Source organism: Astatotilapia calliptera, chromosome 18 (genome assembly GCF_964374335.1).
Source record: "Astatotilapia calliptera chromosome 18, fAstCal68.1, whole genome shotgun sequence".
Classification (NCBI taxonomy): Eukaryota; Metazoa; Chordata; class Actinopteri; order Cichliformes; family Cichlidae; genus Astatotilapia; species Astatotilapia calliptera.
The window spans coordinates 18,256,700-18,279,760 of NC_137439.1; the positions used below are offsets into that span (position 1 = coordinate 18,256,700).

At 40.0% G+C, this 23,061-nt stretch overlaps 1 protein-coding gene across 1 annotated transcript in view; it reads left to right on the forward strand.

The window, feature by feature from the left end:
- The first annotated feature begins 359 nt into the window (after nucleotides 1–359).
- The window catches only part of LOC113010060 (solute carrier family 22 member 23-like), a 35,381-nt gene continuing 12,679 nt past the window's right edge, over nucleotides 360–23,061 (forward strand). The window contains exons 1-3 of the mRNA XM_026148879.2: nucleotides 360–926; nucleotides 8,588–8,691; nucleotides 8,792–8,946. Coding sequence (XP_026004664.1) covers nucleotides 492–926; nucleotides 8,588–8,691; nucleotides 8,792–8,946 — 694 coding nt within the window. The 5' untranslated portion in view covers nucleotides 360–491. The remainder of the gene's footprint in view (nucleotides 927–8,587; nucleotides 8,692–8,791; nucleotides 8,947–23,061) is intronic.

Here is a 23,061-nt window from a genome sequence, read left to right on the forward strand (position 1 = left end):
GGGCCTATTTAACCTATGTGATTACATTACGGTTCATTGTCTGACTGCAAGAGAAAGTGGTAGTTACCACTGGTTACAAGTGGCCACGTTAGGTTAAAGTGATTAGCCACATCCTACATGGGCAGGTGCGTTACCTGTGGCTTTCCCAGGAAGCAATTCTTTCGCTCTGGTGCTACAGCTCACCTACACAAACAGAATCAGCCGACAGAAAAAAGCGTGGGATAGTTTATGTCGTCGTTTCCCAATTCATCGCAATCCGCCTTTTGTTTCAGGACGCGTGTCTGCAGTCACTCCCGCACGGGTTTTGGTGTCAGACGGAGGGAAGTGCTTCCTGATAATAAGGAGGTGCGTCTTATTTCCATTCCAGTGATTGACTGCGCACGGCTTTCACCGCCGGAACTGGAGGTATTGACGCATTGTGGAGTCGACAGGGGGTAGCACTGCAACCCCGGCTTCGCTACACAACGGAGGCATCTGTAGGGGAAACCGCGATGGCCGTGGTGCAGCTCGAAACGGGGGACCATCAACCTGAGAACGGCTTCGTGTCACCCGAAACCACGTCGCCGGATTTGCTGACACGCATCGACAGCTCTGTTCTGCCATTTCTAGGTGGATTTGGGAAGTACCAGAAACAGCTGATTGTGCTGACATGGATTCCGGCGTTATTTATTGGATTCAGTCAGTTCTCTGATAATTTCCTCCTCGCCCAGCCAAACAGCACTTGTATCCAGCCTTTGGCAAATCTGACTAACCATAGTAGAGCTCATTCCTCGCTGTTAGGCAGGCCAAAAAACATTAGTGAGCGACCGGATCCAATTTATGTCAATGGAAGTTCCACAAACAACATCACGACCAGAATGTCTTGTAACAACAATGAGTTGACATTCGAGCTGCACACAGGACTTAAGGAAAATGTGGTTACTAAGGTAAGCTATCCATCTTGAGGATAGGGTGGGGGGTCCTTTGTATAATTTGTTATGCATCCTAATAATAGGGTCGACATTACATTAGTAAGATGCGCTTATTAACGCTGCAGTTACAGTGAAAAAACAAAACGGTTAGCCTTAAACGGCCAGGTTAAAATTCTGTCTGATTGTGTTGTGAAAGCACCTCGGTAGTGGTTGTGGTTATGCCTCCATTGTTGCAGTCTTCTCTCCACTTTGGGGCGTCTAGCACCGTCATCTCCAGTGCGGATTTACACAGCCACGAATTGGCTCACGTTGGACCTAAAAGTAGTAGGATTCAGGTGAGGGCATGCATGGTGCTGACAGTGAGTCATCGCACCATCTGACACAATGGGTGACCTGTCACAGAAACAAGCCACCATTGGCACATGGGGCAAACTGCCAGGGCTAGTGGAATTTGCCGGTCGGTTGTCGTAATGGATATAATAGACAGGGAGCATTTGATTTGGAGCAAAGGTCATCACTGTACTCTCTAGAATAATGCAACCCCATCCCTGATCAAACATCACTCGGCCAATTGCTGTCCTAACCAAACAGCAGTAAGATAATCTTATGGCTCTCATATTGGACACTTTCGGGTTGTTTGTGACTCAGGATTGAGGCCTTTGCATTCCAACATCTGTGCCTGCAGTCTTTGTAGTTGGACTGCAAGCTGCAGGAGGAACATTTTATATCTCCTTTTGCCAGTCTGCTTGTCTCCAGCTGCAGATGCTGCATGTGCATATGAGGATACAAACATTATTATTTTTGTACAAGAAAAAAGAAGAGCAGACCTTTTTCATTATTGGAAATATGCAAAAAATAATACTTATTAATTCTTAGAACAAGGTGCAATTAAACCTTAGAAATAATCTAAATGTTGTATAATCAGTTTGTTTAAAACCTTTAATGTCCACTATTGCTGTCACACACACACTCAGTTGAAGAGCACAGCAAGTCACATTCTAGCTGGCAGCAGCTGTACCTTTTCAAGGGTTTTTAAAAAAAGGATGAGCTTGGAAGCTTCACTGTATTGCACACTGCTCGCCTCCATTGTGGTGTCTGCTTTTCATTGATAATGTCCCTTATTACAATAAAGCAAATAAAATGCAGCTGTGGCATTTTAATTTAGCTGTGGGAGCTGGGGCAGTTGAAATCTTGATTTCATTTGCTGTCCACAGGGTAATTTGAGGGCCGGGGCTGCATAAAAGGCCAGCGTGATAAACTGTTCTCACGCACTAGGGGATTCTCACAAGTGCAGCTGAATATAAAGTCATACGTGAAAGAATTTGACTGGGTGGATGCAAATTACTAATAATCAGAACATTTCAGTTTCCCTGTGGCTAAAGCTTAAAACAGGTTTCCCATATGAAGGCTGATGATTTGAAAACAGTCATTGCTCTCTGCTCACGCTGCTGTTGCAATTTTGTACATGCTAAGATTTGTGTTGACACTACCACCTCTGCAGATCAGTAACGGGCCTGGACAGTTGCTAAAAGTGTCTGGTAATGCTCGTCTTCTCTAACTCCTGGCTGTCCACATTCAGACAAGGTCACGGTGAGGAGAAGCTGAATCGAATGGCACGCTGTCAAAATCCGAAATTGAAGCAAAAATATCTCTTGTGCTTGTACTTGTCATTTTCTTTTTCTATTTTGACACTGTCCCTCAGTCTTCCAGGCCTCCTTTTTTGCTCCCCCACCATAGAACACAAACTATAGAATGTAGCACTCGAATAGGAAGTGATGACTTGGCTTTTATCCCTGTGTTTGGATTGCCACAGAAAAACTGCACATACCTGGGTCTGAGCTATCCATGACACACTATCCCTAAAAAGCAGAACAGAGTGCCAATTCTGACGAAACGCCTTAGTGTCTCTTACACACTGTCTGAAGACAATCTAATCCCACACTGCTCTGCACGAGGTCGGCACTTAAATACTTGTAGATATTCAAACTCTGTGCCATTTTTCCGAACTTGACACGTGATGAGGTGCCACTGCTCACACAGTGCTTTCTCAGGGTGACACAGAAAGAAGACAGCGTTGAAAGATCCAAAGTGGTTAATGTGGAGACCCATCCTAATTGAGTCAAAGCTCTCCTCAGGGTCCTTCTTAATTGAACCGAGCCTTTGAAATCAGAATATACCATTACTCAGACACAGTCTCTGTGCAACCTACCCTACTCATCTTGCTTTGGGATGGGCAGCAGCTGCACATACTGCCTGAAATAGTGGCCTGAGAACCTCTTCAAATGACAGATTAACCTCTCTAACTCATGCTTTATCAATTTGGTTGTTGTATGATAATCGGATGCACCGGGCAGTAAAGGACTGATGATGATGTAATATTTACATGATGGATTCTCCTCTTGGGAATTGGACTATCATGACACTTTAAAAAAGAATTACTTTTTCATTGTCAAAAACTTAAAAAAAAAAAAAAAAAGATGAAGTATCTCCTGATGTGTCTCTAAATTGCACTGCATTGCATTGTAAACCAGTTGTGTATTCCTCGCACTGAAATCAACAAGAAATGGCATTTTTAAATAATAAATGACCTAAATGATTAAATAAAGAACTGCTGATTGCTGAGCTGAAATGGTTAGCCAGTTAATCAGTTAGTTAATTGGAGCCCCGCGCTTTATTTAATAATTGAGAAATATAATTGAGAACATTAGAATAACTGTTAGGAGCAGACGGATTGATTAACCAATCAAACAACTGTTTAGCTGTGCCCGTACTGCACTCATACAACTGTGCCATCTTCATGTTGTTCTCCTCGTAGTGTAGGTTAGGTTCTTATGAATGTGATAAGGACGCTATGTTTTAAAAGCCTTGGTGGGTACACCCAGACACGGTATCTCTAACTCGAGGCTGCACACCCATAGATCTGAAAGATGATACTGTAGCTGAACACCCATGCAGGCCCCTCTGCTCTGTGTCCCTTCATGCTGTTTACCCAGCTGGTTGGCTCCTTCCACAGACTCTGGATCAGTGCGGGACACTTTGAAATAGCCTCAGCTGTCGAAAGGCGACGACCCCGCTGCAGATACCCAGTCAGCACACAATGACAGCCTCTCACAGTGTCAGCTGGGAGGAAAGATGCTTGTGTGACCAGATGATAAAACTCTGCTGAGGCGCTGTGTGTGTGTGACAAGAATGTGTGCTGTGCCGCTCTTTTCTGATAAGTGCTGTTTTGGAACAGGGAGGGGTGAAAGCTGTGACCCTTTGCTATGGTTTAAGTTTGTGTTTTCTATGGATGGTGTGATGGAATTTGGGTAATAGGAGTAATGGCTTTTCAATACATATGAAGTCTGACTGTTGACAGATATATGTAGTTGTGCTAACTATCAACAACAGGAGGGCATGAATAATACATGGTCAGGCAAAGGTTTGTTGTTTCACAAGCTGTCACTGTTGATCACAATAAAATAACACTGCCATCAGCCAACTTGTCAAACATGGTATGGTATCTTATGTAATGTTTAGCATAGCCTGCATCTGAAACATGTTCACACTGATAATGTGACATCAGGTTCAGTCCCTAAGGCTGCAGATCCAGCATCACATGTGTAATGTTCCCTTTTTTGACTTCTTTTACCCCATATTTTCAGTGTGTTATGGGACGCATACTATAGGTCTATGTTTTTCCAAGAACTCACCCTCCTTATACAATAGTTTGTTATATCCTCACCCAGCTACCACCACAATATAGGGTTTCACCCCTCCAGCGGTGGTAAAACTTGCACTTGGAAGCAGACAGAGTCAGATAACCTCAGTGATGGTCTGTTGCTAGGCAGTAACTATGCAGCAGTCTCTCCCTGTGTTTTCTGCTGTCTCCTCACAACTGCTTTTGAGCATTTCTTTCCCTCTCTCTGTCTCTCTCTCTCTCTCTGTCTCTTTCTATCCAGTTATCTTTTGCATAAATGTGTTCCCTGCTTTATTTTTTTGCTTCTCCCTCCATATCTTTGTATGTTCTGTGGTTACATTGTACAATTATGCCTCCTTCCCCCTGTGCTTGCCTTCATCTCTCTCTCCCCCCCTCCCTCCTCTGTGGCCTGCTCCCTCTCCTTTGAAACCCCCACCCACCACTGTGTAGTTCAGCGAGTGCAAAAATGTGCAGCTGTGGTTGAGCATCTTCATCTCAGTGGACTCGATGGTCTAGACTGATCACTGGTGGTCGTTCTTTTGTAAGAGATCAACAGATTTCCTTGAGATTTTGACTGATTTGATCTTAGCCCTTTCATGGTTTGCATCTTATCTCAGCTAAGTGATTCATGTGTACAGAAGCAGTCTCTCTCACTGACTTCTATTCATTACTCACAAAATGAGCAAGACAATAGCAAGGAAACAAGTGACAAATCAAACCTGACAAAAAGCATGGATCTGACTCAAGGTGATGATGAATCTAAATTTTAAAGATGCTATTTTTCTGTTATGGCTTAAATATTTGTCATCCCATGTCTCCCTGGCTTTTCTAAAAACCGTATGCCCAGTAATGGCTGTTGCACAGATAAAGAACAAGGTTTTAGTCAAAGTTCGAAACAGAGTTAAATGATCTAGAAGTAACCTTAATAACAGCTGGTCAAGCCTTCTACTGTAGAAAGGTCCTTTATGAACACAGGATACAGGGACACATACTTTATGAAAGGAAGGCCGATAATACGGTCCAACAATTCAAAGAGACATGTTAGCTGACTCTCCCTGGGAACAAGCATGTAATACAACTGATAAGTGACAGAAGCCATCATGCAAATTACACCCGTGTTTTCCTGCTTCTGTTAAAGCGTGTTAAAATGCAGATATTTTTGACATTCAGCAGGTTTTTTTTTTTTTTTAATTCACATGCAAAATAAATGGGCAAAATAGGAATTCCACAGTGTGTGAGCTGTTTTTTCTTCTTCTTTACATTAAATCTACAGATACATTATGAATGTTTTTATATGCTCCTATAAATTTGTTGCCTTGTGTGTACTTGCACTGAGTCTTTAGAAAAATGCTCTATAAATAAAGATAATTTGTTATATTGAAATGATCCAAGTGGTTGTTGTGTAACTCTGTCTGCAGTGGTTACTTCCTCATGTTGAGTGCTGCTCTATTACCAACCTTTAAAAATGATCCCTGTTTCATTTTTAGGCTGACTTTGTCCAAATGAAGGCAATGGTTAAAGTAAAAATATGAGCAGACAGCAGGGTGAGCTTATTTATTAGTCAGTCCATTTCCTGACTAGTAAGTTATATTCTTTTTGTAAATTCCATTTTTTAATTTTATTTTTTAACTAACATTCATATTCTAGACTGGTTTGGTCACTTTTATAAAGGTTGCATAAAACAGCCTGGTATATTAAAAGCATTGAGCAAAGTATGTAACCCCGCTTTTTGTAATTTGTAGGATTCTCTTTTCCAAAACTTTTAATTACCGTTAAAGTTAATGAAGGCTTTGAAATAAAGCACATTAATGATGCCAAGCAATCTAAATGAAGCCACAGACAGTTTAAATGCCTTTAACACACGTAAGACATTGCTGCTTTGTCTGTAGCGTGTGATTTGGGGAATGCTGATGTTCGTGTTTTATAACACTGGTCATCTGTCTGTGGTCGCCTACATATGTCAGTTCTGCTCAGTCACCAGTCTTCCAGCTCTGCTGATACATGTCGTCATAGTGTGTTTTACTGTAGATTGAAATGCGAGTTTTATTTTGGTAGTCTCTCCAGCTTCCAGTTTCTGTTTTTTATAGTCTTTGCTGTCTTGTGGTTGCGCAAAAGAAACTTGTTTTCTCCTCTGCGTTTTTCTGTGTCTGACATCGATACTGAAACCATGCATGAGTGGCATGTGTGAGTCATGTGACTGCTTGGTGGCTCTGTGTAATTCCTGGGGCATTCCATTTTGAGCACGTCACTATGGTAGAGTTTACGATAGGTTATGACCCTTCAGAAACAACCCAAATACAAAAGTAAAAGAAACAAAAAGCCTTTTGCTAATTTCACTTTGTACTTGAGCGTATGGTAGACTTACTACATACATAGACTTGCCTGAGCCAACCTTTATGTAAATTTGAAAAAAGCCCCTCCCCCCATCCAAACTACTACTGCTACAGCAGATGATCTTAAAGTAATGTCCTTCAGAGATCTAAAAAATAAAAACTGCTAAGACCTGACACAGGACCTGGGAGATACATCTAATCCTTCAGCTGGGCCATATACTCTTCACTAATGCTTTATTATAAATGGTCTCAGTGGCTATCAAGAAGCCATTCTTAAAGAAGCAAAACTGGGGGGAAAAGGCTGTGATATGCCAAATTACACAAGAAGTGGGGCTGTATTTCAGCCAGTGGTGTTGGGGATCTTGTCAAAACTTGTACAGAAAAGCGTACAAGGAAACAAAAGGCAGCCCACGTCCATTTGAATGTACTTCAAGCAGCCTGGGGACTCCTGAAGACTGCTTAAAAGAATTTACAAGAAAGCATGCCTAAGGTAACTGGAAACTCCTTTTAACCCTACAACCTAACCTTCCATGTGACCTGACATGCAGCTCCTGAAAAGTATAACTACACGTCGGGATGACACAGCCCACAATGACTGAATGGCTTGGAAGGTTAAGGTGAAAGGTTAAAAGGGGTTTCTGGTTACAACACAAGTTACACACACACACACAAAAAAAAAAAAATCTACATTGTATCTCTAAATCACACTTAAGAGAGTTCAGGCTTTTGAATAAACGCTGTTAAAGAATAAAGATGGGCAGACTAAATAATAACTTTTCATAGATTATACAAATTCAGTTTTTGCCTTTATATACCGCATTTCCACATATGCTTACACACACATTAGTACATTTTTTGTAAACGTGCCAACTTTTACCCCTTCCTCAGATGCATAATCATTACAATGCCAGTGATAGTCAAAGCTGTAAGTTCAAATCTAAGACGTGCGTGTTGAGTCTGCTTGTCACAACCTCTTGCTGGAGAGAAAAAAACAGGGTGTACCTACATGCAGAGACAAGTCTACACCACATCGTTGTCATATTCTAGGAATCACTTTTTTTTTTCTTGCAGGGATTCAGTCACAAAGTAAAAGTAGAGTTACTGTATTATAGGTCACCATCTTGACAGCCTACATAGAAACAAAAATAAATGATGTAATAAGAAAGTGTTTGCTTATGTGGAGTTAACCTTGATTATCGACTTAAGTAAGGTTCTCCAACTAATAAAGGAAAACGCCTAATGTGTAATTCATTATATATATATTGCATTGCTTTTGAACCAGGCAGAATGTAATTGAAGAATTTGTGCTTAAATAAGTAATCATAAGTGAACTATAGCGAAATATCATGTTTGGCAAGATGCTCTGTTTTGGAGCATTGGTGTCTTGTCGGGATTAAATAACAGAAAAAAAATATGTTGATATTGTGTCAGTGTTGCTATAGACTAAATACCAAGAAGCTCTTCTGTTGCAGGGTATATCCTTCTTACATATCAAAGCGTTATGAGTGATGATATTTGTCAATGAATTAGACAAACTTAGAGGTGAATGTTAATCAAGAGATAAAAATGCAGCATACTCAAAAAATAATATTGATCTTTGTCCTCTACATTATCTACACAGCATCATTTTCTTGAAACTAATACCTGTTTATTTGTCTCTACAGTGGAGTCTGATTGGTGAGTCAGCATGGAAAGTCCATATTGCAAAGTTTTCTCTGTTGGTTGGATCCATCTTTGGATATCTGGTGTTTGGAATATTAGCAGACTGGTAAGACTTTCACACCATCCTTAATTGAAAGATCATGCAAACCTTAAAGGTGTTTTATGCTTATTACAAGTGTCATTTTTGCTCTTACCTTATTCTGTAGGTTTGGCCGCCACCCAGTGCTGATCATATCAGTACTGTTCATGTTGGTGTTTGGTTTTACTGTGGCCTTTTCTAGGAACGCCCCCATGTTCAGCACATTGCGTTTCTTTGAGGGCTTCTGCCTGGCAGGAATCACCCTTTCTCTCTACGTCCTTAGTAAGTAATTCAGTTACTCCCTACTAAAAGTCCCTTGGGTTCCTTTGTCAAACACCTTATATCCTCAGGTAGTTGCTAAGGTTGTTTGTTCATTACATGAAAGAAAACAATGGAAGGTTTCCTAGAAAAACACAATAACAGTTTTGTTACATGAAACGGCAGCTTTTCAATTCAATTCGGGTTTTATTTATATAGCGCAAAATCGCCACAGAAGTCACCCCAAGCTTTACAGTGTCAAGTAAAGACCCTACAATAATACAGAGAGAGCAGAGAAACCCCAACAATCAGATGACCCCCTATCAGCAAGCGCTTTGGCGACAGTGGGAAGGAGAAACTCTTTTAGTGGAAAGAAATCTCAGGAGAGAAATTTCTCCCTGCAGAAACAGGGTTAGGGAGATGCACTCAGCTGCCTGCCAGTTGGAGGTGAAGGAACAAAGACAGGACAAAAGGCACGCTGTGAAAGAGAGCCAGACATTAATAATAATCTATGATTAAATGTAGACTGATATATAAACACATTGTTAGAAAATCTTACCTGTAGGTAGCTTGTTAGTTGGCTAACTTACACTCTGTTGTGTTATTTGAAAATTTCAACCTCCAAGTTGCTCTTTTTCACAAGTCCAACTTCATACAGCTGTTTAAATATTCATATGATGGTTATACACAGTCATAAAGAACTAAGTACACGTCATGAATCAGTATCTTGTACGGCCACCTTTAGGAGCAATAACTTGAAGTAATGGATTTCTGCTTGACTTAATCAGTCCCTCACTTGCTTGTGGAGGAATTTTGGCTCACTGTATTGCTTCATTTCTTTGAGGTTTGTAGGCATTCAATTATGCACAGCTCTCCTGACGTTCTGCCACAACATTTCTTGCAGGATGAGGCCTGGACTTGAGTGGGCCATTGATTGCAACACCTTAATTCTTTTTTTTTTTTTCTTTTTTTTGTAGAAAATCTGCAGATTTTAGGCTGTGCTTGGGACCTTAGGCCCTCATTCACTAAAAGTACTTACACAAAAATCTGTGCACAATTTGCACGTACAAAAGTGTCACACATAAATCTGTGATTTACCAAAATTTTCTTACCCGAGTTTATTTGTTAGTACTAGTAGTAGGTAAATTAGAATAAATTCAGGTTGAATACTATTACTACTACTGCTACTATTGTTACTAATATTAATGCTACTAATACTAATAATATGATTGCTAGCTTTTGGTCATTATTTATAATTTTCACACAAAATACTTGGACTCCACCATTTAAAAAAACAGGCTTTAATCCTTTGGTTTAAATATATTACATTATTCTCCTATATCATCTTATCAACAGTGACTTCTACCATTGTTGGATGTCATCAGTTAGTCTAATTTTTTGACTAAGTGACTGCTGATTTATTTATTTATTTTCTTATTTGATGCCCCCACTTAGGCCAAATTGAATGTCTTAGGCCAAAAGTCATTTCAAAGACCAATATTTAAGCCTGAGGCTCACTTTTTTTTTTCCATGGGAGTGATGACTCTCTGGAACGCTGTGCCTTTTCTGCCTTCCTAAACACCTTCCTTATAGAGAAATTTGAGTGTGGCAGTTGGTATGCAGATTGCACCAGGCTGTTGGTCTGGAATGATTCTGATTTACTACCATACACATAAGAAAGAAAATAGGTTGGTGCGCATGCTTCATAAATCTGACAGTAATTTATTTTGTACGCACGTATTTTTGGCTAAGGGTAAGAATGTTTCCACACACATACTAGTAAATGAGGAGCGTTGTCCTGTTGCGTTACTCACTTTTGGTCAAGGTTTAGATGTCAGGCATTTGACTCTAGATTACTTTGGTAAACAGAAGAGTTCATGGTCAGCCTAATGACTGCAGGGTGCACATGTCCTGTGGCTGCAAAGAAAATGCCAATTCATCACCCCTCCACCTCCGTGCTTGACAGTCAGTATGAGGTCTTGAGGTCTGATATCTTTTGTTTGCTTTTCACCAAACATGGCACTGTGCGTCATGGCCAAACACTGGCGTCTTTAGTCTCATCTGTCCAAAGGACATTATTCCAGACATTTTATGGTTTGTTCAGATGCAACTTTAAAAACTAGGCTGAGCCTAACCTATACTGATTCACTCTTTTTCTCAGTGTTCTACAGATTCTAAATCTGTATAATCTGGTATGTAGCTCAGGTTCTACAGACCTTTTGCAGGTTTCTGAGCAGTGCACAGTCTTCGGGTACATTTCCAGGAAAGACTGTGGTTGTGTTAACACTTATCTGAATACCCCATACCAGCGAACTGCCCAAACCTCTGCTTTCATTGAAGTGGTCACACTTATTAATGATGAGTTAATCAAGTGGGCTTGATTAGCAGCATCTGGCTGCTTGCTGCGTACCCTCTTAATTCCTATGGAAGCAGTAAGGGTGTACTTGATTTTTCACATGACTGTGTAGTCCTTTCTGGAGTACTTTCTTTTTCATGTGACTGTAGCTAAGTAATGTTAATGGAAATAGGTTTAAGCTAACAGCTTTCTGAAAGAGCTCATAATTTTATAAGAATGTTGCCTTGAAAAGAGTCTGCTGATTAAAAGCGCTTTTTGGCTGGACTGTAATTAAACTTCTGTAAATCATGTTAAGGGCACGACCCAGTGCCATCACCATACTTAATTAAATGTGCTACAAAGATAATTTGTTTACAGTGTGTACCTGGATTTGAACTTTTACTAGGTGCCAAATTACTTAACTGCTCATGCAAATGCTTACTGCATATGAAAACCAGTGTATTCATAGTACTTGTTTTTGTTTTTTAATAATGATAAAGTAAAAACATTAATGTAAAAAAGCAGTAGATCACTCAACAGTTATTCACAGTGTCCAATGCAAGAACTGCTTGTTAACAAATCAAAATCTTCCCTTTCACTCCTCTGTTCATTCCTAAATAACATATTGGTTACTTGTTGGTCTTGGTGGTTTAGTTAAACTGGTTTGTTTTCGGTTTGGCTGCTTGCAGAGGAAGTAAGAGCCAGTTTGTTTACACATCATGATCAGAGTTCCTTGTTGATACTGTGCGAATCAGGTGTATTAAGTCTATATACATCATACAAATACGTGTTTGCTTCGGTGTCTCTGTCTATCTGTTCCCTCTTTGCGACACTGTCACTGTTTTTACTAACAAGCTTACATGCTTGTCCCCCCCCCACCCCCAAAAAATAAATAAATAAAAAATTATTCCCTGAAAAGCCTTCGGTTAATCCAAATTGCAAGAGGTACTGACAGGGACCCGAAAGAGAGAGCACATTTCTCCTGTTTTGGCTTCCCTTCATTGGCTTCCTGTTAGATCCAGAATTGAATTCAAAATCCTGCTCCTCACATACAAGGTCTTAAATAATCAGGCCCCATCTTATCTTAATGACCTTGTAGTACCATACCACCCTATTAGAGCACTTCGCTCTCGCACTGCAGGCCTACTTGTTGTTCCTAGAGTATTTAAAAGTAGAGTGGGTGTCAGAGCCTTCAGTTTTCAGGCCCCTCTTCTGTGGAACCAGCTTCCAGTTTGGATTCGGGAGACAAACACTATCTCTACTTTTAAGATTAGTCTTAAAACTTTCCTATGTGATAAAGCATATAGTTAGGGCTGGACCAGGTGACCCTGAATCTCCCTTAGTTATGCTGCAATAGACGTAGGCTGCCGGGGGATTCCCCTGATGCGTTGAGTTTTTCCTTTCTAGTCACCTTTCTCACTTACTATGTGTTAATAGACCTCTCTGCATTGAATCATATCTGTTATAAATCTTTCTCTCTTCCACATTATGTCTTTATCCTGTTTTCCTTCTCTCATCCCAATTGGTCGCAGCAGATTTGCCGGTGGTTTCTTCCTGTTTAAAAGGAAGTTTTTCCTTCCCACTGTCTCCAAAGTGCTTGCCCATAGGGGGTCATATGATTGTTGGGTTTTTCTCTGTATCTATTATTGTACGATCTACTGTACAATATAAAGCACCTTGAGGCAACTGTTGTTGTGATTTGGCGCTATATAAATAAAATTGAATTGAATTGAAGGTATTCCACTTTAATACTTGCCTGTAGCCGAGGATAGTGATCAGCTGAAAGAAGAGTAATTATGTTGCACTAACCTATTAACATCTATTAAACTGAATGCCTATGCGGGCATAAATTCTCATTACTTACAAACTACCAACCTGCTTAGCTCTAAATTGAACTCTTTCATTTTCATTTACGTGAACCACCATTTTTTTCCTCCTTTAATCTTTGTTACTTCTAATCAATAATCTAATAAGGACAAAAGTGGTTGTCTTCACTACACTTTCCCATCACTGCAGGAAGAGTCTGTAGACACTGTAATATTTCTGGAGATAAATCATCTCTCTTAATGTGACCTTCAATCTGAACGGTAAAGTAATAGTTTGTGAATATGTTGTGCTGTGCTGCGTCCTAGTAATTGGCGATGCAGTTGATGAACGTTCTCGGCTCAGCGGTGGATCCTTAAGAGCCTCTTTGGCTACAGTAATTGACCAGTGCAGAGGCAAGGGAAAAAGGACAAATGAGAGAGAGGGAGCAAGGACGAGATGATGAAGGACGGGGCCCTCAGCATCCTTGTCATTCTAATTTAATCCACGCTGCGTACCTTGAAAAGCTTTACAGCACACCCAGAATGGTGGGACTGTTTTTGTCTGCTCCCAGTACAAAGGGGTGAGATGGAAAGAGGCAAAGGGGTAGACTTGAACCCATCAAATTTAAATTAACCTGACATTTAGTCATCGTTTTCAACAAGTTTGTGGTTTAATCATCCTCAGTAGAGTGGTTGGAGAGTTTTGGAGTCATCATATTTATTTTTTTATGTTTTTTCCTCCCCTCTCGCTCTCTTTTTTACATTCTTTTTTTTTGTTATATTTGTCATCATTAAACAGACTGCAAAACGGAGAGTCAAACAAAACAAGAAGAGTAATTATTGAATAGTTGAGCTAGTCATTTGTAAATAAAATGGGATCATCTCAAAAGCTTCATTGCAACATTCCAGAACCATTTTAATGAATCATCTCTAGTCAGAGACCAAGATAACATTTGTTCCCCTGGTTCCAGTGAACACACAAGTGCATAAAAATTAGTTATACACTTCCTCGTTGAAGTAGCTATTCTGATCAAGAGAGGAAATTTTAGTTTTTTGCAGAGGCGCTATAAGACGTAGCGCACATTCTACATAACCTACAGCATAAAATATGCACACAGATTACTGTTAGATGTTTTCCACTTTAATCGCATTCAATACTTTTTCGTATTTGATCTAATATAACTTAACTTTGGCTTAACTTTATTGCAATCTAAATGGTAGTAAAGTGAATAAAGTTGTCATAAACATGCTGTAATTTGATGTGTTCCTTCTCCTTTCTGGGAGGTCTAGTGTTTGCCAATAATATATCAAACATTATATTTAGAGTCTTTATAGCTTGATAGAAAACTAACCCTAGAGGTAGTTGGGTTCATCATAAATCCCCAGGGCCAGGACTGGAGGTGGATAACGCAATCATTGATGTTGATCCATTTGCATTAACTGTAAACAGAGAATCTTCTCAGTTAACTTGCTTCAGTCTGTCATTAGAATAAAGATTACTAGTTCCTCATTTACATATAAAAATGAGGCAGTTAAACCCAAACAGCAGTCTTACAGTATTATATAATAATCCTTCCATGATGGTGCAGGGTTTCCCATTTCATTCCATACTTATTAAAAACACATTCCTTAGCAAAAAAACAACAAATCAGTTTCAGTAGGATTTGTATCTTTCTAACATCGTTATGATTATCCTTTTATACTACAGATCTTTGTAGTCCTGCTGCACTGTAAGATGTAATACACTCAGGTTGCGCAGGGATTAGCTGGACAGCTGTATGTTTGATCTTTGTGCAGGTTTTGTGTTGCCATACTGCCGCCCTTATTTCTAATAATGTTCGGCCCCTGTCACGTGATATTTTCCCTGCAGCCACTCTGTATTGACAAAACTGCTCTACAGCTGCTCGAAGAGTAGGAACACGGTCATGCAGTAACATGTTGTTAGAGAGAATGGATCATTTTATTTTGTGGAAAACATGCATTGCCTTCGCAAGTGTGTCACATATTTAAAAGTTTAGGAAACATTGTAGTCTTGACACTCAGTCATATCACATGCAGCATTGTAAACCACATGACCTTCGTTTGTGGCTTGCTTTGTTTTATCCTGCTTTCAACAGGAAGCCAGAGTCAAATCCCAAGTTCAGCTGTGTTTGCACTGGAGACATTACACTAATCCCCCATTTCTCATCCATCCATGTGCTAGTTTCATTATATGCACCATGGAGAGTGAGAAACATCATGTGCAATAATTTTGATCTAGAAAATCTTATGATGATTGCAATCTTCCTGTTTAATTTGACTGAAAGTTTTAATCATCTTTATTTAGCTAGTATATGCTAATGGAGTTAATAGAATACAGCTCCTTCCCACCCACCCGTGTATATTATTTCCTTGTGCCTTTGAGGCATCATTCAGGAAATCCATTAGTCTTTGACTGTTGTAAGACTGTGGAGCGACTGATACATATCTTCTCTGTTGTGCTAGGGTTCCCAGTCAAACTCCGTCTCACTGCATGGTCCAACATAGCAGATGCAGAGTGACAGCTATATGACTCTTACAAAAGAGACACAATAAATTTAAAAGGAGCATTTTCTGGTTGTGTGGAATAAGGCAGGTTGTGGGAAAGGTTGATTAGGCTAAAATAAAATAAACCGATCAAGAAGATTGAGAGATTTGTGGAAGTTGCACAGCTGCTAGAGTAGCATTTTTCACATCTGAAGAATGCTTGACTAAGAGATAGTGTGATGCAATTACAGCAACGCCACAAGTGAAGTGTTTTGTATATTAACATTAGCCTCTTTCATATATCAACCAAGTTGATGCATCTCTCTACTTCACTGATTCGAAGTATAACGAGCACAAAAGAAAGGCCAATGGCTATAGAAAGTCATCTGATGCAGCGCTGCTATTTATACCCCACTGCTCCATCAGTGTAAGCTAGTCTTTTTAGCATCACGCCACAGGCCTCATTGTGCTTATAGCTTTGTGGTGCTGCGCACTAATGCATTTTTACAGTAAACATCAAACCCCTCCCTTACCCCTGCCACACAGTTTCCAACCCCCGCCCCCCCACTTACAAACAGGCTTCAGCTAGCTGAGTCATGGTAGCAGACTGCACAGGCTGCTGGGGAATTTTGTGATCAGGTTGAGAGCACAGTGATTCTGATCTAGGGCAGTAGTCCACAGCCCTTATGACTGTGTGAAACATTTATGAGTTAAAGTAGTTTCTCTCTGTTACAAAACACTGCCAGATTAAATGTTTTTGTATGTATAACTGTGCACACTAGCTCAATGTTTTTCATCTTACTGTTATGAAAGAAGGACTAGTTTGCATCAAGCTTACCTTGTGAAGAAGAATGCTTGCTCACTTTCTGAATTATTTGCATGTCTAATCATGTCATGGGTGTGTGTATAAGAGCCTAGATGCCTTAATAGAGAGAGAAATGAAAAGTGACGGAGAAAAAAAATGACAGACGTTTATCTGTTTTCCACGTAGAGCCCATCTGAATGTTGTAGTCTTCATGACTCGTGTGGTTTGGGGGATAATGGAGAACTCACAGTTGTTAGCTGGCGCAGCTAACTAGTTTTTAGCGCATTGTTTGTTAGCTTGATTTGCTAGTCCACCTTTTTGTATATTTACAGATTTGCAAACTAAAAACCAGCACAAAGTGTCTCTAAGGGTTTGAGCCAACATATGCTGCCAGAATAAGTCTACAAATGCATTACAGCATTGAGTCTCTATCAGAAGAGTGGAAAATCATTGCTCCAGAAAAAGATATCCCCTCATTTTGATGGCGAGTACTGTCAAACACATCAATCCTGAAATCACTGTTCACTCATGTTCACTTCAGCTGGGATCTGGCACCTCCAAAGTCTAGTGTATGAAAATGGTTGCTACCATTTAAAAAATAAATTACTGGTTACAGCCTCACCAGATGAAAAAAACAACACACACACTTTGCTTGGTTACGTAGTATATCTTATGTTAAAGTGGGACTTTGACAGAAAAAATTATTATTAAGTTCTGCACTGAAAGTTTTTTTTTTTCTTTCATATTTGCTCTTAGATAAAATGCACACTACACACTGTGTTGTCCCAAAAAGACTTGGCTTTTGTTTAGCTATAAATTTCAGCAGCAGTGGTTACTTTGGGGAAAAGGGGCATTGTTTTTATTTGCATCAGTGTGGAAATATTGCTGCTGACATGCCGAGAGACTCGCTGTGTGGATATTGTTTTTACTGTCACACCTTTGGTATATGCACTGGGCTTATATGTGTAGCTGGTAAGTACACAGGTGCAACTGGAAATTATCTAGATGGACAGAAAGGGGAAGTACAAACTGCATGACATGAACTGTATCATAGCACTCTTCAGCACATTTTTTTAAAAGTCATACGGTGTGGAAAAAATTCAGAAATAGGGTGTCAGAGGAATTTTCTTTTTTAAATGCCCAGAGCAAAAAAAATTGGTTGATATTTTTACAACATGCCATTGTGAGATTTGATGTTGCACAGTGTCCCTTTAGTTCTCTGCTGGGATTTTTTTCCTTCTTTCAACAGAGTGGCAATGCTCTTCTGGTCAGGCTGGATGATCGGTCTTTTACACTTCCTGCTGCAGTGCTCTGCTGCCTTTTGTCAGTTTAGCCAGGCCAGGCTAACCCTTTTCTCATCTCTCTCCTCTGTTAGCTGATATAAGGTGCTTCCTGTCAGTGGCACCCTCCACTTACAGCAAACATTTATCTCTTTCACTCATAAAGATACTCAAGGCACAAAAAAACCCAAAAACAAACAGGTCTCTGCAAATTCATTTATCCTCAGTGATTTCCTTTGTGTCTGGGGCGAATTCCTGCTTTGACAGACGGCGTTCTTTGTTGGTCTGCTTATTCTCCTTACTGTTCATGTAATTATTGCTCAGTGTGGGCAAGATCTGGACTATTAAAAACAGAATTTTTTCGTTAAGCACCAAGTAGCTATGTTCCCTAAAATCACAGCTAGGTCTGCCTCACACCACTGCTAATATAGTTTACCAACATTTGGCAGACCATGCTAATTCAACTGTCTTTTCATTCTGTATGCTTAGAATGAATTAAAGAAACTGAACGGTGAAATACCCTAAAGAGGCAGTCCGGGTATTGAGTGGAAATTCTTTCACTCAAAAAACAAACAAAAAACAATTGTTGCTGATGAAACACTGACCACAGTCTTCCTCATGATCCACTTTAGCTGTCTGCTGATAAATGAGTGGAGGGTTAAACTCTGAGCAGGGTTAAAGTTCCCTTTTGTGCTAAGATTACATTTTTGGTGGCTCAGCAAATGCACTTTGCTAAAACGTTAGGCTGCATTTATTTTTAAGTTTTAAAGCAGTAGTACTGACCTAAGGGTCATGTTCTAATTGGCCCGGAGTGGAAATAATTTTAAACCTTTGTTGCATGACATAACCTCAAACTATCTCAAACCACAAATTCCTGAGTGAAGTCCAGTAACTGGTAAAATCTTTACTGGCAACCTTTGCACTTTCTTTTGATGAGTGGAAGAAAAAAAAAATCAATGCAGTTTCAGTTCTTCTTTGGTTAGGCTGAAGTTGTGTTTAGTTAAGCCAATCTAGGACTGTGACAAATGTAAGCTCAGTCACTCACAAACAGTGTCTTCTGAACAGCCAGGAGGTTGTTTTGTGTTGATCTTTCTTTAATGGAGTGGTTTTGGAATATGCTGTGCGCCAACACAGCACACTAACACAAGAATATACTCTCCAGGTGGGGATTTACTGTCCTGATTACTGAGAATTTGAGGACATGAATCAAAGGAAAGGGCTTGTGGATAGCTGGAATTGTTTGACATTCTGCTCGGCTCCTGAGACTAATCAATAAGCATGACCTTATTCTTAGTCAATAGCCCCTATTTGGAGCTTGAAAAAAGGGAGAGAGGAGACATCAACATTTTTGTGTGTATAAAAATACACAGCAGGCAGAAAAAATAAAGTATCAAGGTTATTTACCAGAATGACTTATCAGTTTGCTCTTGTTCATTTATACCCAGAATTACGGTATTACAATTAGTACAATTGTCTAACTGCACTAATTCTAAAGAAAGGCCACAGGAGAGAGAGACAAGATAGTTTTACTTTGCCCTTTAATTGACCCAGGCCTTTAACCTTGTCAAGATAAATGTTTTCATGCTCTGTTAGAGAACTGGCTTTCTGCCATGTCTTCTTAGGTGATTATGTTGTACTAAAATATGAAGGATATCTTAAGAGCGACATTCCTTTTTTCTCACAGACTTTCATGGCTAACTGCATGGCAAACAGCTTGTACATCTATGCCAGTAATATTTTATTTCTTCTAGATGTCCTCCACAAAGGATAGAGTTTACCCCTATTGGGGGAAAAACACCTTATTTGATCTATAGTAATGCCAGCCAGTTCACCCTAATTAGGGAAATGCTGTTTGCTGACAATGCTTCACTGGTCTGCCACTCAGAAGAAATGCTTCAGACGTTCATCAGAAACTTTAAACATGCCTGATTTGAGTTTAGCCTCACTAGGCATTTCCATCTGTGACCATCCATCCTTTGAACTTTAATGGTGTATTGATCATGCAGTGAATGGCATACCTGCCCAGTAAGGTTTGGATCAGCCTGGTGGCGCAGGGGCTGATCATTCATATATATATACAGTGGGGCAAAAAAGTATTTAGTCAGCCACCGATTGTGCAAGTTCCCCCACCTAAAATGATGACAGAGGTCAGTAATTTGCACCAGAGGTACACTTCAACTGTGAGAGACAGAATGTGAAAAAAAAAAATCCATGAATCCACATGGTAGGATTTGTAAAGAATTTATTCGTAAATCAGGGTGGAAAATAAGTATTTGGTCAATAACAAAAATACAACTCAATACTTTGTAACATAACCTTTGTTGGCAATAACAGAGGTCAAACGTTTACTATAGGTCTTTACCAGGTTTGCACACACAGTAGGTGATTTTTTGGCCCATTCCTCCATGCAGATCTTCTCGAGAGCAGTGATGTTTTGGGGCTGTCGCCGAGCAACACGGACTTTCAACTCCCGCCACAGATTTTCTATGGGGTTGAGGTCTGGAGACTGGCTAGGCCACTCCAGGACTTTCAAATGCTTCTTACGGAGCCACTCCTTTGTTGCCCGGGCGGTGTGTTTTGGATCATTGTCATGTTGGAAGACCCAGCCTCGTTTCATCTTCAAAGTTCTCACTGATGGAAGGAGGTTCTGGCTCAAAATCTCACGATACATGGCCCCATTCATTCTGTCCTTAACACGGATCAGTCGTCCTGTCCCCTTGGCAGAAAAACAGCCCCATAGCATGATGTTTCCACCCCCATGCTTCACAGTAGGTATGGTGTTCTTGGGATGCAACTCAGTATTCTTCTTCCTCCAAACACGACGAGTTGAGTTTATACCAAAAAGTTCTACTTTGGTTTCATCTGACCACATGACATTCTCCCAATCCTCTGCTGTATCATCCATGTGCTCTCTGGCAAACTTCAGACGGGCCTGGACATGCACTGGCTTCAGCAGTGGAACACGTCTGGCACTGCGGGATTTGATTCCCTGCCGTTGTAGTGTGTTACTGATGGTGACCTTTGTTACTTTGGTCCCAGCTCTCTGCAGGTCATTCACCAGGTCCCCCCGTGTGGTTCTGGGATCTTTGCTCACCGTTCTCATGATCATTTTGACCCCACGGGATGAGATCTTGCGTGGAGCCCCAGATCGAGGGAGATTATCAGTGGTCTTGTATGTCTTCCATTTTCTGATGATTGCTCCCACAGTTGATTTTTTCACACCAAGCTGCTTGCCTATTGTAGATTCACTCTTCCCAGTCTGGTGCAGGTCTACAATACTTTACCTGGTGTCCTTCGAAAGCTCTTTGGTCTTGGCCGTGGCGGAGTTTGGAGTCTGACTGTTTGAGGCTGTGGACAGGTGTCTTTTATACAGATGATGAGTTCAAACAGGTGCCATCCATACAGGTAACGAGTGGGGGACAGAAAAGCTTCTTACAGAAGACGTTACAGGTCTGTGAGAGCCAGAGATTTTCCTTGTTTGAGGTGACCAAATACTTATTTTCCACCCTAATTTACGAATAAATTCTTTACAAATCCTACCATGTGGATTCATGGATTTTTTTTTTTTCACATTCTGTCTCTCACAGTTGAAGTGTACCTCTGGTGCAAATTACTGACCTCTGTCATCATTTTAAGTGGGGGAAGTTGCACAATCGGTGGCTGACTAAATACTTTTTTGCCCCACTGTGTGTGTGTGTATATGTATGTGTATATATATATGTATGTGTATATATATATATATATATATATATATATATATATATATATATATATATATATATATATATATATATATATATATATATATATATATATATATATATATATATACACACACACACACACACACACATACCGCAGATCAGGCTGCACTGTGCTTTTTAATTTAGAATTATTTTTTTTTTAACTTTGACAGCATTTATGGTGTTGCCAAAGGCAAAGTATCAAATGTTTATTGTAGGTTTCTTACCTTACTTTTTAATGTGGTCACTCAGACTATCTGTAACCTTTTTTTTGCCTTACCATGTAATCAGACAATGCACTCTATAAACCACTTTAAGCATACCACAATCTCCAGAGAGTGTGCTCCAACTATTATCACTACACACACTGAAGGAATTCCATTTGGAAATACTGTTTAACTAAAATGTTAAGAGATTCTTCAGGATATTGGTTAGAATCTGCAAGCTATAAACGTTACGGTCCAGGATTGATTGGAACTGCTGGAGGCACTGACACAGCCTCATAGTCTGTTCATTTTAACTCATTTCTGTGTGGGATGTTATTTGTGTTTAGTAAGGAATTAGTAGCAAAGGGATATGCACACCCTGCCTATTTCCTTTTCACTTGATGCGGAAGCTGTGGCGACAACTATTTTTGGTGCCTTCTTTTAAAACAATTAGCAAAGAAATATGCAGATTTCAGCTGTGTGACAGATGTACAGCTGAGTTGATCCCATTCCTGATTTCACTGTGATTATTTCCTTTCACTGCTGTATGTGACTATAGCTTGCTTTACAAGTATATGACTTTTTTTTTTTTTTTGTCCCTTTTTAACCCACCAGGAGCGCTGTAATTGATTCATTGTTTCTTTAGTCGGAGGAAATGATATTTAATGAGCAGACGCGAGATGTGTTTTAATTGCTGAGTGAATCCGAGAACTCCTTGGTGATTCAAAATCAAAATATATTGATGCTGAAGCGTAGGTATTCAGAGCAAAGTGTGGGAAACGTGATGAGAAGAAGGGCGTAATTGATCAATGGCAGCCTTGTGCCTTGTGATGCCTGCAAGAGGGCTAAAAGACAAATGCCGGATCTGCTTCACCCCATTAATAACTTTGATGAGCTGATGATTAAACACATAGGCTACACAGTCAATCTTCTTAAAGGGTTTTACTTTTATTTATGCAATTAGCTAGCAGCTTTATGCAAGGCAGTTGTGAAATAACAGCTGAGGGTGCAAGACTGCCAAATCTATTGTTTTTCAGCAGTGGCACACACACACATATCAGTGTAGTATTGTACTGTAATGTGGAACAGGAAACATGCACGCGTGCCGCTAAAAGGATAAAGCCATATGTGGCCTGGACCACTCTGAGGTGTTCTGAGTGGTCACATCTTAATGTATCCTCAATGTATCTTGGTTACGTTCTCGCTCATTCTGCAGTCTGAGTTGTGACCAGATCTCAGAAGACGCATTTAAATCCCTGTTACAAAGAGGGACTCATGAGCTACTGGTGAGCTGCTGCACTTTGTGCTTGAGTGTGATTCACATTCTCACATTGCCAAAGTCAGCAAACCAGCCAAATCTTCTTTGGGGATTATCATTGTCATTAATTGGATTTTTAGCCTAATCATTGATGATGTAATTTCTATTTTTACTAATGGGAGTGGTACAAATACATTTAAAT